At 40.7% G+C, this 14,165-nt stretch overlaps 1 protein-coding gene across 1 annotated transcript in view; it reads left to right on the top strand.

Moving 5' to 3' along the window:
* CD38 (CD38 molecule) overlaps positions 1–13,509 on the top strand; it is a 94,730-nt gene extending 81,221 nt beyond the window's left edge. Inside the window, exons 5-8 of the mRNA XM_036763632.1 lie at positions 636–709; positions 2,695–2,787; positions 2,982–3,068; positions 8,862–13,509. Of these exons, the coding sequence (XP_036619527.1) occupies positions 636–709; positions 2,695–2,787; positions 2,982–3,068; positions 8,862–8,934 (327 nt within the window). The 3' untranslated portion in view covers positions 8,935–13,509. The remainder of the gene's footprint in view (positions 1–635; positions 710–2,694; positions 2,788–2,981; positions 3,069–8,861) is intronic.
* Positions 13,510–14,165: the final 656 nt, after the last annotated feature.

Here is a 14,165-nt window from a genome sequence, read left to right as displayed (position 1 = left end):
GAATTTAAGCCATGATAAATGTTACATCTTTACATCTTCCCAATGACTTCTCTGGGGATGGGAAAACAGAAGTAAACTCAGCTATTATCATTCAGATGGGCTATGCTAGATTGGATCCGACTGTCATTTCCCCAGGTCTTGTGCATGCTTGTGTGTGAGCTTGGAGGACTGAACACAGACACCTGTGAATGTCCACACTCACCACAATAACACACAAAGGCAGGGGATCCAGGATCAAACACTGTAGGAACCATGGCCATATCACATCTTCCTTTGTTTCCTGCAAGCATCCCACTGACTCACCAAACACTCTCTCATTGCTCTGTTCTCTTACATCTAAATGTCGGTCGGTATCCACATAACCTCTTCCCACCTCTCGTCCATACAGCAGCCCCTTTCCTACTCTCTGGCATGCTCGAATCCCCTAAGGTAAGTGCTGGGACGATTAATTGCTCTTTCCTTCAGCTATTCCCTAAAACAGCACTATGCTTTCCCTACTGTTCCCTAATCTTGCAGCAGTTTTTCTTCCTGTCAATAAGAGATTTTCTTAATGTTTAAATCATCCAACTATTTCTGTATAATTGCCTAGTCAAGCCAAACGTTGTCACACTGAAGAATGGTGGGCATGTTTTCAGTTTGCAGAAGCAGTCTGTGGTGTTGTCCATGTGATGCTCAATGGATCAATCAACCATGCCTTTGGGAACAGCAGGTACCTGTTGTTGTTGTTGTGTCTTGTGTGTACGTGTGAGATTATGTATATGCACGTGTGAGCTTTATATTCTGGCTAGTTAAATTTCAGTCTTGAAGGATTTATGATTCAGTCTCTTTTGTCTTGAAGCTCTGGGCCAAAAAAAAGTTAAAATTCTGGGTCCTGTTACTAGACTAAGTCTCCTGAAGTGTTGTTTCATTATGTTCAATTTAACCAAGCACCTTTTAGCTACCAGGCACTGTCCTAGGGGCTGGGGATATAACTACAAAGAAGGACTAATCCCTACTGGCAAGGAGCTGACATTCTAATAGAGAGGTGACAAACACATGTGAAAATATATACAGCCTGAAAAAAGTAAATAGATACAATAAATAAAAAATAGAGTTTGGAAAAGAGGGTACTAGCAATTGGGGGAATAAGGAAAGGCTTCATATAAAAGCTGCTGCTTGATCTGAGTCTTGAAGGAAGAAACTCTATTAGGTGGAGGTGAACAAGTGTTTTAAAGGCCTACTGTGTGAACCAAAGCCCTCTGACTCCAAATCCAGGGCTCTTTAAAGATCAGAGTATCATATATTTTAGTGTTGGGACTATTGAGGTCATCTCATCTGGAGGTGTCAAACTCACCACCAAGGCAAAACTGTGAGTGCCATCAAACCAGATCAAAATGTAATGGGGAAATATTTAACAAAATAAATGAAAATGAAACACAACACAGATAATGTTAATTTGTGGTTTTCTAAATCAATATGTGACTTGCAGGGATAAATTTCTTTATATGTTTCACACCACTGCTCTAGTCTACTTCCCTTATTTTACTGATGAGGAAACAGACCCAGAGAAAGGCAGTCATTTCTCCAACGTCAAGGATGAAGGTAGTCATGGAAGGATCTAAATCCAGGCCCTTTTAAGTCCTGTACCTTTTCCACTAGACTACATAGCTTTCCTGTACTTAATTGTTCTTTAATTAACCCATGCGTATGAGTTTCGTTTGCATCTCTCTATTATGAGCATCATGAAAGCAGGGGCTATTTCTTAAACTTTACTATTATTTTCTAGCACAGTGCTGGGCACAGAGTAATCTCTCCTAGTACTTCCTTTTCCTGAACTCCCTTTCTCCCCTCGCCAGCGTGTAACTAGAGGTTTAAGATCAAAAAATATTTGATCTATTGATCAAATGTCTTTCTCAATATGAAGTCAATTCTGAGGTGAAAAATGTATTTATCTCTTATTTTATTCCCCTTGAGGGCCTTGGGTAAAAAGAAAAAACTCTCATGTTCCAGAGCACTATAGTCAAGTTGCTAATACATGGCACAAGTTCTTGCAAGACTCCCTTATTGGTGTTAGAACTAGTGTCTGCCAGTGATTAATGTAGCATTGCTTTCAGAAATGCCTGAAGAAGGATCATGGGAATGGGCTGCAGGCTAGAAATGAAGCGTGTATGTATGAATATATGTATATAAATATATATGTATGCATATACATATATATATGTGTGTACATATGTGTGTGTATACACACACATACACACACACACACACACACACACACACACATATATATATATATATATATATATATATATATATATATATATATCTGGATCGACAAAAGGACCTAGGAAATGCTCTCAAAAGTGGGACTAACTCTGAATTGTGACAATTTATAATGAGAAGGATTCACTCCATGACTTCCACTCGTGCTTCTGGGAAGATATTTGCTGATGTTTCGAGAGATCAGTCCCAGGGCATAGCTTGACATGCCCATTATTGGCTTAAGACGGAGGGCATTGTGGCGGAGAGAAAGGTCATATGGATGAATGACTAAACGCTGCATTTCAGCATAGAAATCGTGCCTTTTATCCCAAATGGTAGTTTATTGTCCCTTGTGCTAAGTGGGTAATAATTTCTAACAGCCAGTTAAAGTGTGCCAGCATCTTGAATTTGCTATTGAAAGCTGTGTTCTGTTCTGTGTCCCTTCTGCCTCAGCATTTTCGGAAGTGTGGAGGTTCACCATTTGAATCCAAAGAAAGTTCATTTGATGAAGATTTGGGTGATGCACAACATTGGGGAACAGCCAAGGTAATCTGAGTATTAAATGACAACAGTTTACACAATATCATTTCATGATGCATCAGTGAGATGTTGTGGTTGTCAGAATGCATTCAAAAGCAACCACTCCTAGGGAAACTGAGCCTGCATGGAAAATAGTCAGGAGTCAGGGAAGATTTGGATCTTCGGGGTTCATGTTCATCATCTCTTTTTTTCCCTTCTAGTGACTCATGCTCAGGGTCTTCCATCAAGGAGCTGAAATCTATTATAGAAGGCAAGAACATTACATTCTCCTGTGAGGATGACCACAGGTAATTGCTTTCTCTACAAACAGAAAGAAACTGCATCTTAACTTTCTGAGAAATATTTTCCCTGTTCTCCTCACTGACCTGGAAATATGTGCCAGTGAGCCTTCTACATCATGCCAAAGACTAGAGACGTTGTTTCTGGTACATTCAGTGCAAGAAGTCCTTGGTGCAGTGGAGATACTACTGGGTCTTGAGTCAGAAGACATGAGCTGGGCTCTTGGTTCTGCTACTTGCTACCCTCAGGTCATAGGATCATTCAATTTTAGCACTGGAAGGACCTCCAAGGCCATCTCATCCTGTTACTTCATTTTATAGGTAAAGAATTTAAGGCTGAGGTTAAATGACTTACCCAAGGTCTTACAGGTGAAGAAGGTAAATTTTGAATCCAGATCCTTTGACTCTGAGATTGATTTCTCATTTGAAAATGGGGGAATTATTAGTTGTACTGCCTATTTCAAAGGATGATTGTGAAAAATATTTGGAAGACCTCAAAGGAGAGCTATTGTTCTTGCTTTTGCAATGGCTATTTCCCATCCTTGGAATTCCCTCTCTCTTCACCTTAGCCTCCTGGGTTTGCTCCTTCAAGATTCAGCTGAAATCTCGCCTCCTGCAGGTGGCCCCTCTCAGTCTCTTTCATCCTCTTCCCTGACCCCCTCACCTCTCCATCTCTAATGCCATTCCTCTGAGGCTACCTTCCACTTACATTGTGTGTGCGTGTGTGTGTGTGTGTGTGTGTGTATACATACAAATATATACATATATATGATTTTTTCATGTGGTCTCTCCCATTAGAATGTGTACTTCTTGAGGGCAGGGACTGTGTTTTTGCCTTTCTTCATATCGCCAATGCTTACACAGTGCTGGCATGTAGTAAATGTTTAATAAATTAATAAAGGTTTGTTATCTGATTAATATCAGCCCCTGCTTCCCCTTTTTTGCATCTTTTCTTCTCCCTGTTCCCAGCCTTATTACTAAGAGGTCATTGTCTTTGCTCTAAGCACAGTTCCCCACAAGTTTTTTACTCCCACCTGGTAGATGGATAGGAATGAAAAGACTGAATCTGGATGTTGGCTAGACGAGAATATTATCTGAAAGCTTCTAAGGTAGGAAGGGCTGGTCCCAGGCAGGCTTTAAAATCAGGGATTTTTGGCTAATCTCATAGAAAAACATTCTAATTTTTTTTTAGGTGGAAGGGAGCTGAGAAATGATCAAAATTTAATGAGGCCAAACTGTAAGACCCTTAAAGGCTGGGACTGTGTCTTAATTTTCTTCCTATCTTCTAAAGTATCTAGCGCATTGCTTTGCACTTAATAGATGATGAATGAATGAATGAATGAATGAATGAGATCTATAAATGTTAGGGCTACTTTGAATGGATTCAATGAAATAAAATCCATTTCTCCAAATCTCTCCCCCTCCATAAAAATTTTTCTGATTTTCACAATTTGGATCAGAATATTTTAGTGGCTTTATATGTGGTAAACTGTCACTTGGGCCAATGGCATCCTATAAAAGAATCACCTGAAGACTGAGATCGTTGCAGCTTTTTTTTTTTTAACTTATCTGGGTCTCCTGATCTCTAGCAGAAGCATATCCAAGAGAACAAGGAAGGACTTAGAAGGAATTCTCAAGAATACAGCTCTCATTGACTGTGACATAGTTAATTGCTCAGTATCTTTCATAAAATCCCAGAATCCCAGAGCTGCACAGTCCAATGCACAAAGCTGTTCCCAGGGATGCTGATTTTAGGAGCACATAAACAAAAGCATGCTGGGAAAGCCACTTGGGTGACCAGACTCTCCAAACTGTAATATTCTGCCTCAAGGGTCCCTTGCATTTTCTCCCTTCAATATATGCAATTCTACAACCATAAAATAAAAATCAGTGTAGGGACACAATTTCAGAGGTGCTGGATTCTTCCTACTTTTATAAGCTACTTACAGGAAACCTCACAGTGGGAAAAGAACTGGTGCCATTGTTAAGTCTGATGGCAGCAAGTTCTGTCTTTTTGATCCCACAACTCAACTACCCTCTCTCCCCAATCGTGATCATTAAAAATAATATTATGTTTACTGGGAATTAGAAAATGTGGTTAGGTCAGTCTATTCCACATAGAGAAATGCTAAACTCAAATTCATCTGGAGTTTGGTTAGAAGCCAGCATTATGATCCCTTTCAATCTGAAATACTGTAGGGAAGGGTACAGATTCTGGGCGCAACTTCCAGCCACACCTCCCTCTCCTTTAGAAGTGGTTATAATTCCCAAGCAATGCTACCCTCTCATCCCTGAATCATGGACCTGACCATCAGAGCTGGTACTATAGTCACACTCAAGGTCAGCAACTGTCTAGGATACTACTCAAAGGGAGGCCTAAGGGATACTTTTTAATATTTAAAAATGCACATTTTTTTATTAGAAAATTTTGCTTTCCACAGTATGTAGGAATTTATTTTGTGATAAGTCAAGACTGTGTTTACAGCAAAGGGTCAAAACCTTTAGAGGTTAGGAACTCAAACAGAACATAATTTTGCAACCATGCCCACGGCACACAAAAGCCTTATTATTGGTCTGCTGGACTTTGATCTCAATGTTTCTTTAAGTAAATAAGAAAATTGCTATTCTCCCTCAAAAGGCCGGGAACATCTGGTTTACCATGTTTCCAGTTTCCTTTGCATTTCACTGTGGCAGCGTAGCTATTTCAGCAGAGTATTGCAGAAAGAGGAATGGCTGGATTTTGAGGACCTGGGTTCAAATGCTGCTTATAACCATATCTTTGTGACCTTGGGTAATCCACTTAGGCCTGCCTGAGCTTCATTTTCCTCATCTATAAAATGAAGGGGTTGGGCTGGACAACTTCTAAGATTCTTTCCTGCTCAAAATCCACAGTTCTAAGAGGTCAAATCCTTTGTGTAATACTTTTCCCTTTGAAACATCATCCCGATACTTTATCTAGTATGTGTCTATGGATTTACATTTGGCCATAAATAAAGCTTAAATTAGGCTACATTTAAAAATCATTCAATGGAGAGGAAATTGGATTTTTCAATGAACCAACATTAAGCATCTACTATATTCAAAGCTTTAGGGAAGACACACAGATGAATAAGATGAATAACAGCACACAGTCTTTGCCCCTCAGGTACCAATATCCTAGTATGAAGTTAGTTAACATTTATATAATGCTTACTATGTGTCAGGCACTGCACTAAACATTTTATAATTATTATCTCATCTGATCCTCACAACAACTCTGAGAGGTATGTTCTTCTGTTATCTCCATTTTACAGATGAGGAAACTGAGGCAAACAGAGGTTAAGTGACTTGCCCACGGCCCAACAGTTAGTAAGCATCTGAGGCTGGATTTTACTCAGGTCTTCCTGACTCTAAGCCCAGCACTCAGTCTACTGTGTCATCTTGCAAATGACTAGGCCATCTGCAGAAATAATTATAATATGATTCTTTTTTTCCCCCTTTAGGGACTATTTTATGATTGTGTCTAGAGAGGTACTGAGTATTCTTTGATTTGTTGTTATTCAGTTATTTCAGTCATGTCTGACTCTTTGTGACCCCATTTGGGGTTTCATTGCCAAAGATACTGGAGTGGTTTGCTCTTTCCTTCTCTGGCTCACTTTACATATGAAGGCAAACAAGTGACTTGCCTAGGGTCACACAGCTAGTAAATGTCTGAGACCAGATTTGAACTCCCAAAGATGAGTCTTCCCTATTCCAAGCCCAACGCTCTATCCACTGCTCCTCCTAGCTGCCAGAATGGCTAGTGACTCTCAGATATTTCATGCATGTTGTTCTTTTAAATGAGACTTAAAGTATGGTAGCAAAGAGAGTGTTTGCTGGCTCTGTAACAACTTTAGGTTCAAATCCCACCTCTGATGCTTCCTACTTGTATGATTTTGGGCAAGTCACTTAACTTGTCTGGGCCTCTGTTTCCTTATCTGTAAAATGAAGGGGTTAGACTAGCTGGCCTCTGAGATCCCTAAGGTCTTTTCATTTATTTGCTCCTAGATTGTGTCACTACTACGTAAAAATGCTGTTCACATCTGTGGGTTTTATTTTGTTTCTGAAGCTATTGTCCCAATTACTTTAAGTAACAATACAAAACAGAATAGAAGTGTTTGGGAGAGGAACAAATAAAGTGTTATGAATATCTGAGGAGGGAGAGATTCTTTTCTGGGTGGAGAGCATTGGGAAAAAGCTTCTCAGACAGGTAAGAATGGAGCTAGGCCTTATGGGATGGCTAAGATCTCAAAGGAGTTGGATAATGAGGTGTTAGGGCACTAAAGAAGCCAGGGCTGCTAAGCAGATGGGGCAGAAAGGGAGGTGTGCTGTTTCCAGAAGTTTTGAAGAATGTACTAGTCTTTTCTCCCTCTGGGGCTGCCGCAGGTTGTGGATAAAAGTGAGGAGAAGCAGAACTTATGGGATGGTGTTTCTATGACTGGTCTATACTGCTGTTGCAGAAGTGATTTTTTAAGAAAGAAAGGGGAAATTGAGTCAGGGGCAGTGGGGGTCAATGTTCCTCAGTGGACTCCCTGGGTGTTTCTGTGCTCCTTGTGTTATCTATGTCCCTAAGGAAATCTTGTGGGCTCAGCCATGCTGTGAACCACCATAAATCTCTACTGCCTGCAAATACAGAAAGGTTTATTGGTGAAGAATCTATATTTCAAAATCAGCCATAGACTCGACCTTCCTTGATGAACAGTTTTTGAGTTGTTATTTCTATTCTAAGGCATTTATTTCTCTGTCATAGATCTCCAGGCCCTCGTAGTCAGTGGTCATTCTAGGCCAGGGGTGGGGAAGCTGCGGCCTTCAGGCCACATGTAGTTTTCTTGGTCCTTGAGTGTGGCCTTTCAACTGAATCCAATTAGATAGAAGGCCACAGGTTTCCCATCTCTGTGGAGTTGTAGGGGATAGGGTGAATGTGAATATGAGTGAATATGAGTTTGGGACATGACAATTCCTTTGGCAGGATTTTTAGAATTTCTGATGGGGAGAAATTTGAGATAAGACTACAATGTAAAGTTGAATCCCTGTCATGGATACCCTTGCACGACAGGCTAAAGTTTTCATTCTTTAGCACATCCCCACAAAAACAGAAAATTTATGTATTCTAAACTTCTGCTCCTAGACTTGGGGCCGCTAGGTGGCTCAGCAGATAGAGCCCTGGGCTTGGAATCAGGAAGACTCATCTTTGTGATTTCAAATCTGGCCTCAGACACTTAGTCACCTTAGGCAAGTCACTTCACCCTGTTTGTCTCAGTTTCCTCATCTGTAAGATGAGCTGGAGAAGGAAATGGCAAACCACTCTAGGATCTTTGCCAAGAAAATCGCAATGAATAGTCGGAGACCACTAAAACAAGTGAAAAATAACTCTTAGATTCTGACTGTCATGTAACAATCAAGATATCCCACTTTGGACAAGCTCAGGGGTAGCTTCAAGGTCACATGTGGCCTTCTAGGTCCTCAGGTGCAGCCTTTTGACTGAGTCCAAGTTTTATAGAACAAACCCTTTTATTAAGGACATTTGTTCTGTGAAGTTTGGATTCAGCCAAAGGGCCACACTTGAGGACCTAGAGGGCCACATGTGGCCGCAGGTTCCCCATCCCTGGACAAGCTATTCAATTATGACCTTACTTCTAAGATGAGGATGATAATACTAGCATTGCCCAGCTTACAGCATTAGAATGAGGAAAGTACTTGGCAATCCTTAAAGCCCTATGGAAATGTGAGTTGTGTTTGCTATTACTACTATAACTAAATGCTTTTTTTTTTCTCTTGTCACAGGGCTGTTCAACTCATTCAGTGTGTAGGACAACCTGAGGAACCAGCCTGCAGAGTCTGTAGAACTGAATTTTGAGGTGTCTTTATTTTTTTTTTTTTTGCAGTATTAATCTGCATTTATCTAAGACAGTACAGAGAAGGCACACATGTTAAGGAGAAAATCTCTCAAAACTCGGACAACATTTCAAAAGCGAGCTGGTTTAATTTCAAAACATGGGCACTCTTAAGTCTCATAAAAATTTTATAAAAATAATTTACAACAATTATGTTCTACTTAGGTGTTCTAATATTTAGCAATAAGTAGTTATTGAATCAAGTTAGAAATATGATATTCGTTGTAAATGAGTTTTTAATTAGTATTTCTCTGTGATGGAACACTAAAGTGTCATGTGTACATTTGTACCCTCTTTCTACTAAAAAAAAAATCCCAAAAATCCCAAGGAACATTGATTTACATCCTAATAAGGGCCTAAGATCTGGTCTTTCCAGAAAACATGATGCTTCTATTTCTATATGCCTGACTGCATTTATCCTGGTAGTATTTCCACGTCTTCAAATTGAACATTGCACCATTATTGGGAAAAATGTCTCCATTTAGATTTCAGGTCCTATTCTCAAGGGTGAATGAATATCATGTTGAACTTTCCTAAAACAGAGTGTTTTGTTTCCTCTGGGAGGAGGCGTGGATTAGTTAATTAAAATCATCTTGTTTCTCTTTTCATTCTGGGGACCTTTCCAACACCTATGAAAGTTTGAACAGGTCCACAAAATGTTCACCAGCTCTTTTTGTACTTCCTAATGGTACAATGATAATGTGTGAGATGGAAGGGATCTGACAACTTCAACATAGACATGGGGATGGGGTAGGCTCCCAGATTGTGCAGTGGATTGAACACTGGGCCTAGAGCAAGACCGGAATTCAAATTTGACCTCAGATGCTAGCTGTATGACCTTGGACAAGTCACTTAACCTTTGTTTGCCTTGAAGTCATCTAGGTAGCTCAGTGGATAGAGTGCTGGGCCTGGAGTCAGGAAGGCTTGAGTTCAAATATGACCTCAGATACTTACTAGCTGTGTGACCCTGGGCAAGTCATTTAACCCCTGTTTGCCTCCATTTTTCTCTTCTGTAAAGTGGGGAGAATGATTGCACTTAGCTGATATGGCTCTTGGAGAGATGAAATGAGATAAAATGTAAAGTGTTTTGTAAACTATACAGAGCTAATGCAAATGTACATTATTATTATGAGCATTATTGATATCTGTAAGTATAGATCATATCTTCAACTGACCCATAGTATACTTTTTTTAAAGCCAAGCTTGATTTTTCTCATGCTAGGCTTGTTACGGAGGATTTGGACATCTGTCATCCAGTGTTTCTTCCCCATTTCCATTAGCTGCTTTACTACTCACATGCCGGACAAATGATCTGGCCTCTGCTCGCAGACCCCCAGTGAAAGGGGTTGTGCCATCTCCTTGGGAAGCCTGTTCCGCTCTTGCATAGCTGTCATTGTTAGGAAGTTTTTCCTGGCATGGACCCTAAATGTGCCTCCTGGCAGCTTCCACCCACTGCTGCTCACTCTGCCCTCTGGGGCCCCACCAAACAAGTCTAATCCCTTTGACAGTTTCTGGGCATCCTAACTTGCATACGTAAGCAATTGTTCCTAGAACCAACCTTCTCGCATGAAAATCCCAGTCCCAGAATGCCCTCTTCTAGTTCACCACCAAGCCTTCTCTTTTCTCGGTTAAAGACTTTTTGAAATTTTGCTTCCTCCAGTGAAATGGTCCTCCAAATATGTTAACTTCTTTAAGTCAGTGCTTTCTACAGCAGAGGAAGCTTTTACATTTATTCTTCTGCTAAATTCTTTAGCAATCTGTAAGCCATGTGAAAGTGGGACATTCTGATCTTAGTAATTAGGAATGGAAAAGCTAGGTGGCACAGCCAATAGAGCACTGGGTCTGGAATCAGAAAGATCGGAGTTCCAATCTGGCCTCGGACACTTTCTGGCTGTATGACTTTGGGCAAGTCACTTAACGCTGTTTGCCTCAGTTTCCTCATCTGTAAAATGAGCTGGAGAAGGAAATGGCAAAGCACTACAGGATCTTTGCCAAGAAAACCCCATGGACAGTTGATCCACCGGGTCATGAAGAGTTGGGCACCACTGAATAACAACTATTTACCAGGTACTGTTAAGTACTGGGGATAGAAATACAGCTGCTCCCTTCAAAGAGCTTATTTTTAATTTGGGAGAGACAACATATCCAGGAAGGAGTGTTTTGGTGGGGCTGATTTCGCCACAGGCTTCAGGGTGGAGGAGGGGGAGAAAGGAGCCCGTAGGGCTGGGTCAGAGGTGGAGTCGTGTGTCTTAAGATTGTCAAAGGTAGGAGGGACCTAGGGGTCATCAACTCAACCCACACATCCCATTGAGAACATCCCTAACGAGAGTCACCCAACCTCCACTAAAAGACTCTCTAGTGGGAAGGACAATTCACTCCCTATGGAGGCAGGCTATTCTACCTTTTTTTTTTTAAGTTTAATCTATATTATTATAATTTTCTCCATCGAGGAACAAGAAATGAAGCCTTGATTTTTGATGTTTGCTAACCTTTGCTAGTACTTTGGGAAATGCTACTAGAGGTCATAGAGTCTAACCCTTTCATTTCACAGATGAGGAAATTAACTGACTTGCTCAAGGTCAAGAAAATCCCAAGAAAGCATTTGCTCAAGAAAGCAGGTTCAATACTAGTGATAGCAGCATTTAGATAGCACTTACTATGTGCCAGGCACTGTGCTCTGCACTTTATTTATATATGATTTTTATATATGATTTTTTTCCCCTGGGATCCTACTAGAGTCTGGGCACATGCCCCCAAAGACCCTGGTCCTAAAGTCCATCATTTTGCAATGGATGAACAAGGGGTCCTGAGCAGAGCTGCCAGGGACCTGAGAGCCCCCAGCCACTGAGAGAGAGTCTTGCTTTTGTTCTTCATTTTGATATTTTCCTCCCTCCTACCAACAGTTCCCGACCTCGGGCCCATTCAAGGCGCCGAAGGCCCCTCCTAAATTCTATGGTACCACGAGAGAGAAGGGAGGGAAACAGGGTCTTAAGTGGGAATTGGAACATGATGTCTGCTCTAGGGCTTTTTATCACTGCAGTTTGGGATACATTTTCCCACTGACTTTTTGTCCTTTCTCTCTTGTTTCGTAGGGAAGGCAGGACAGTACAATCATAAAATGACCTTTGGTTCTGGGGTCTGAGGACCTGGGTTCAAGTCTCATCTCTGAAACTTACTACCTGGGGAACCTTGGGCAAATAATTTAACCTCCCTAGGTCTCAGTTTCATCAACCATAAAATGAGAGAGTTGTAGTAGATAGCCATCCCTTCCAGCTCTCGATCTATGATCAAATGAATTCTTCCCAGGCAAGTAGGTCTGACTAGTTATTAATGACCTGCCTCTCCTCAAATTGCCTTATATTTAATCTACTTAAAATTGCATATCGATTGCAAGCTCTTTGAGAATGTTGAGCCCATGAAATATATGTATACACATATGTATAGATATAATACACACACATACGTGCGTGTAGCTAGATGGTGCAGTGGATAGAGTGTGAGGCCTGGAGTCAGGAAAAATCATCTTCCTGAGTTCAAATGTAGCCTCAGACACTTACTAGCTATCTGACCCTAGGCAAGTCACTGAACCCTGTATGCCTCAGTTTCCTCATCTGTAAAATGAGCTGGAGAAGGAAATGGCAAACCCCTACTGTGTCTTCGCCAAGAAAACCCCAAAATGTGTTCACAAAGAGTTGGATGCAACTGAAACAACTGAGCAACAACAAATACATACACATATACACACATACACACATATGTATTTATATACATATGTAGATACAAATATGTATATAAAATATTTACATATATACCTATATACACACTGTGTGCATATATGTATATGTACATAAATGTATATACGCATATATATACTTCCCTATATACTGTGTGCATACACACACATATATATATACATACATACATACATACATATATATATATATATATACACACATATAAACACAAACATAAAATAGCACAGAAAGACCTTATGAGAAAGAATGCAGAAAAAAAATCACACAGAGAGACTGCAGTCTCACTTGGTAGAGTGAGTGCCGAGCAAACAAGAACACAGATCCATTGTACTCACAAACTGTCATGGTTTTAGAGGAAAGCCCCCCACCCCCACCCCTGCCCCACCTCCAAAACAAGAATGGTCCTGAGCAGAGCTCCCCTACCTCACTAAAGGGAAACAAGCCCAGACTATATAAAACCCATGCTGGTGCTACCAGAGTCATATATTCATCCAGACCACACACCCTGCCCACTTCTTCATGATGGAGAAAACACAAGTGAGGAAGGTTTCCTAATGACCTGAGGCATAAAAGGCCCAGTCTGTGAGGAGTTGGTGTTCAAAGTTTTAATGGGGTTCCTATTTCCTTTCTAACTTGGCTGCCAGCTGTTGTGGCCAATGTACAGATGTGGAGGGTAGCTGTTTTATCTGAATTACTACTTTTTTAACCTTGTGAATTGTATCCTTTTTATCTTGTTATAAATAAATACATATGTATATAATAAAGTCATTTTGTTACATTAAATGATCCATGAGTGCCTCATTGCATTCAGATCTCTCTAACCCTGAGCCTGAATCCCTAGACAGGTCTGTGTTAGGCTTGGCTCCAATTCAGGAAATTCAGTCAACATTTGTTAAGCACCTACTATGTGCCAGACACTCTGCTAAGTGCTGGTGAAACAAAAGAGGCAAGAAAGAGTCCCTTCCCTCAAGGAACTTACAATCTAATGGGGGAGACAGCATGCAAACAAACATAGAGAAAACAAGTTATATACAGGACAAATGGGAGATAATTAACTGAGGGGAGGCACTGGAATTAAGAGGGGTTGGAGAAGGCTTCCTCATGGATCGTTTGTTTGGTGAAGAGGGGCGTGTGTCATTGACCACTGGCTGGGTGATCAGTTAGGCAAGGTTGCAGGCATGGGGTTCAGAAGATGTCGAGCTATAACACACCTTGTAATCCCACTTGTCAGGATGCTTAATGTCCTTCAACACTCAGCCCAGTTAGACTATAAAGCTTTCCCTGAACCTTCAAGCTGTCCATGCTCCCTCCAAATTACTTTGCATTTACTCGTGTGCCCATGTTATATCCCCAAGTTTCTGCATAAAGTTAAATGCTTAATAATGTTTATTGAATTGAGCTGAGCTAAGTTGGTCTAGTTTTTTGTTGTTGTTTCATTT

The sequence above is a fragment of the Trichosurus vulpecula genome, chromosome 6, assembly GCF_011100635.1.
Source record: "Trichosurus vulpecula isolate mTriVul1 chromosome 6, mTriVul1.pri, whole genome shotgun sequence".
NCBI classification, from domain to species: Eukaryota; Metazoa; Chordata; class Mammalia; order Diprotodontia; family Phalangeridae; genus Trichosurus; species Trichosurus vulpecula.
Note: the sequence above shows the minus strand (reverse complement) of the source record. Positions and strands in the feature narration are given on the sequence as shown.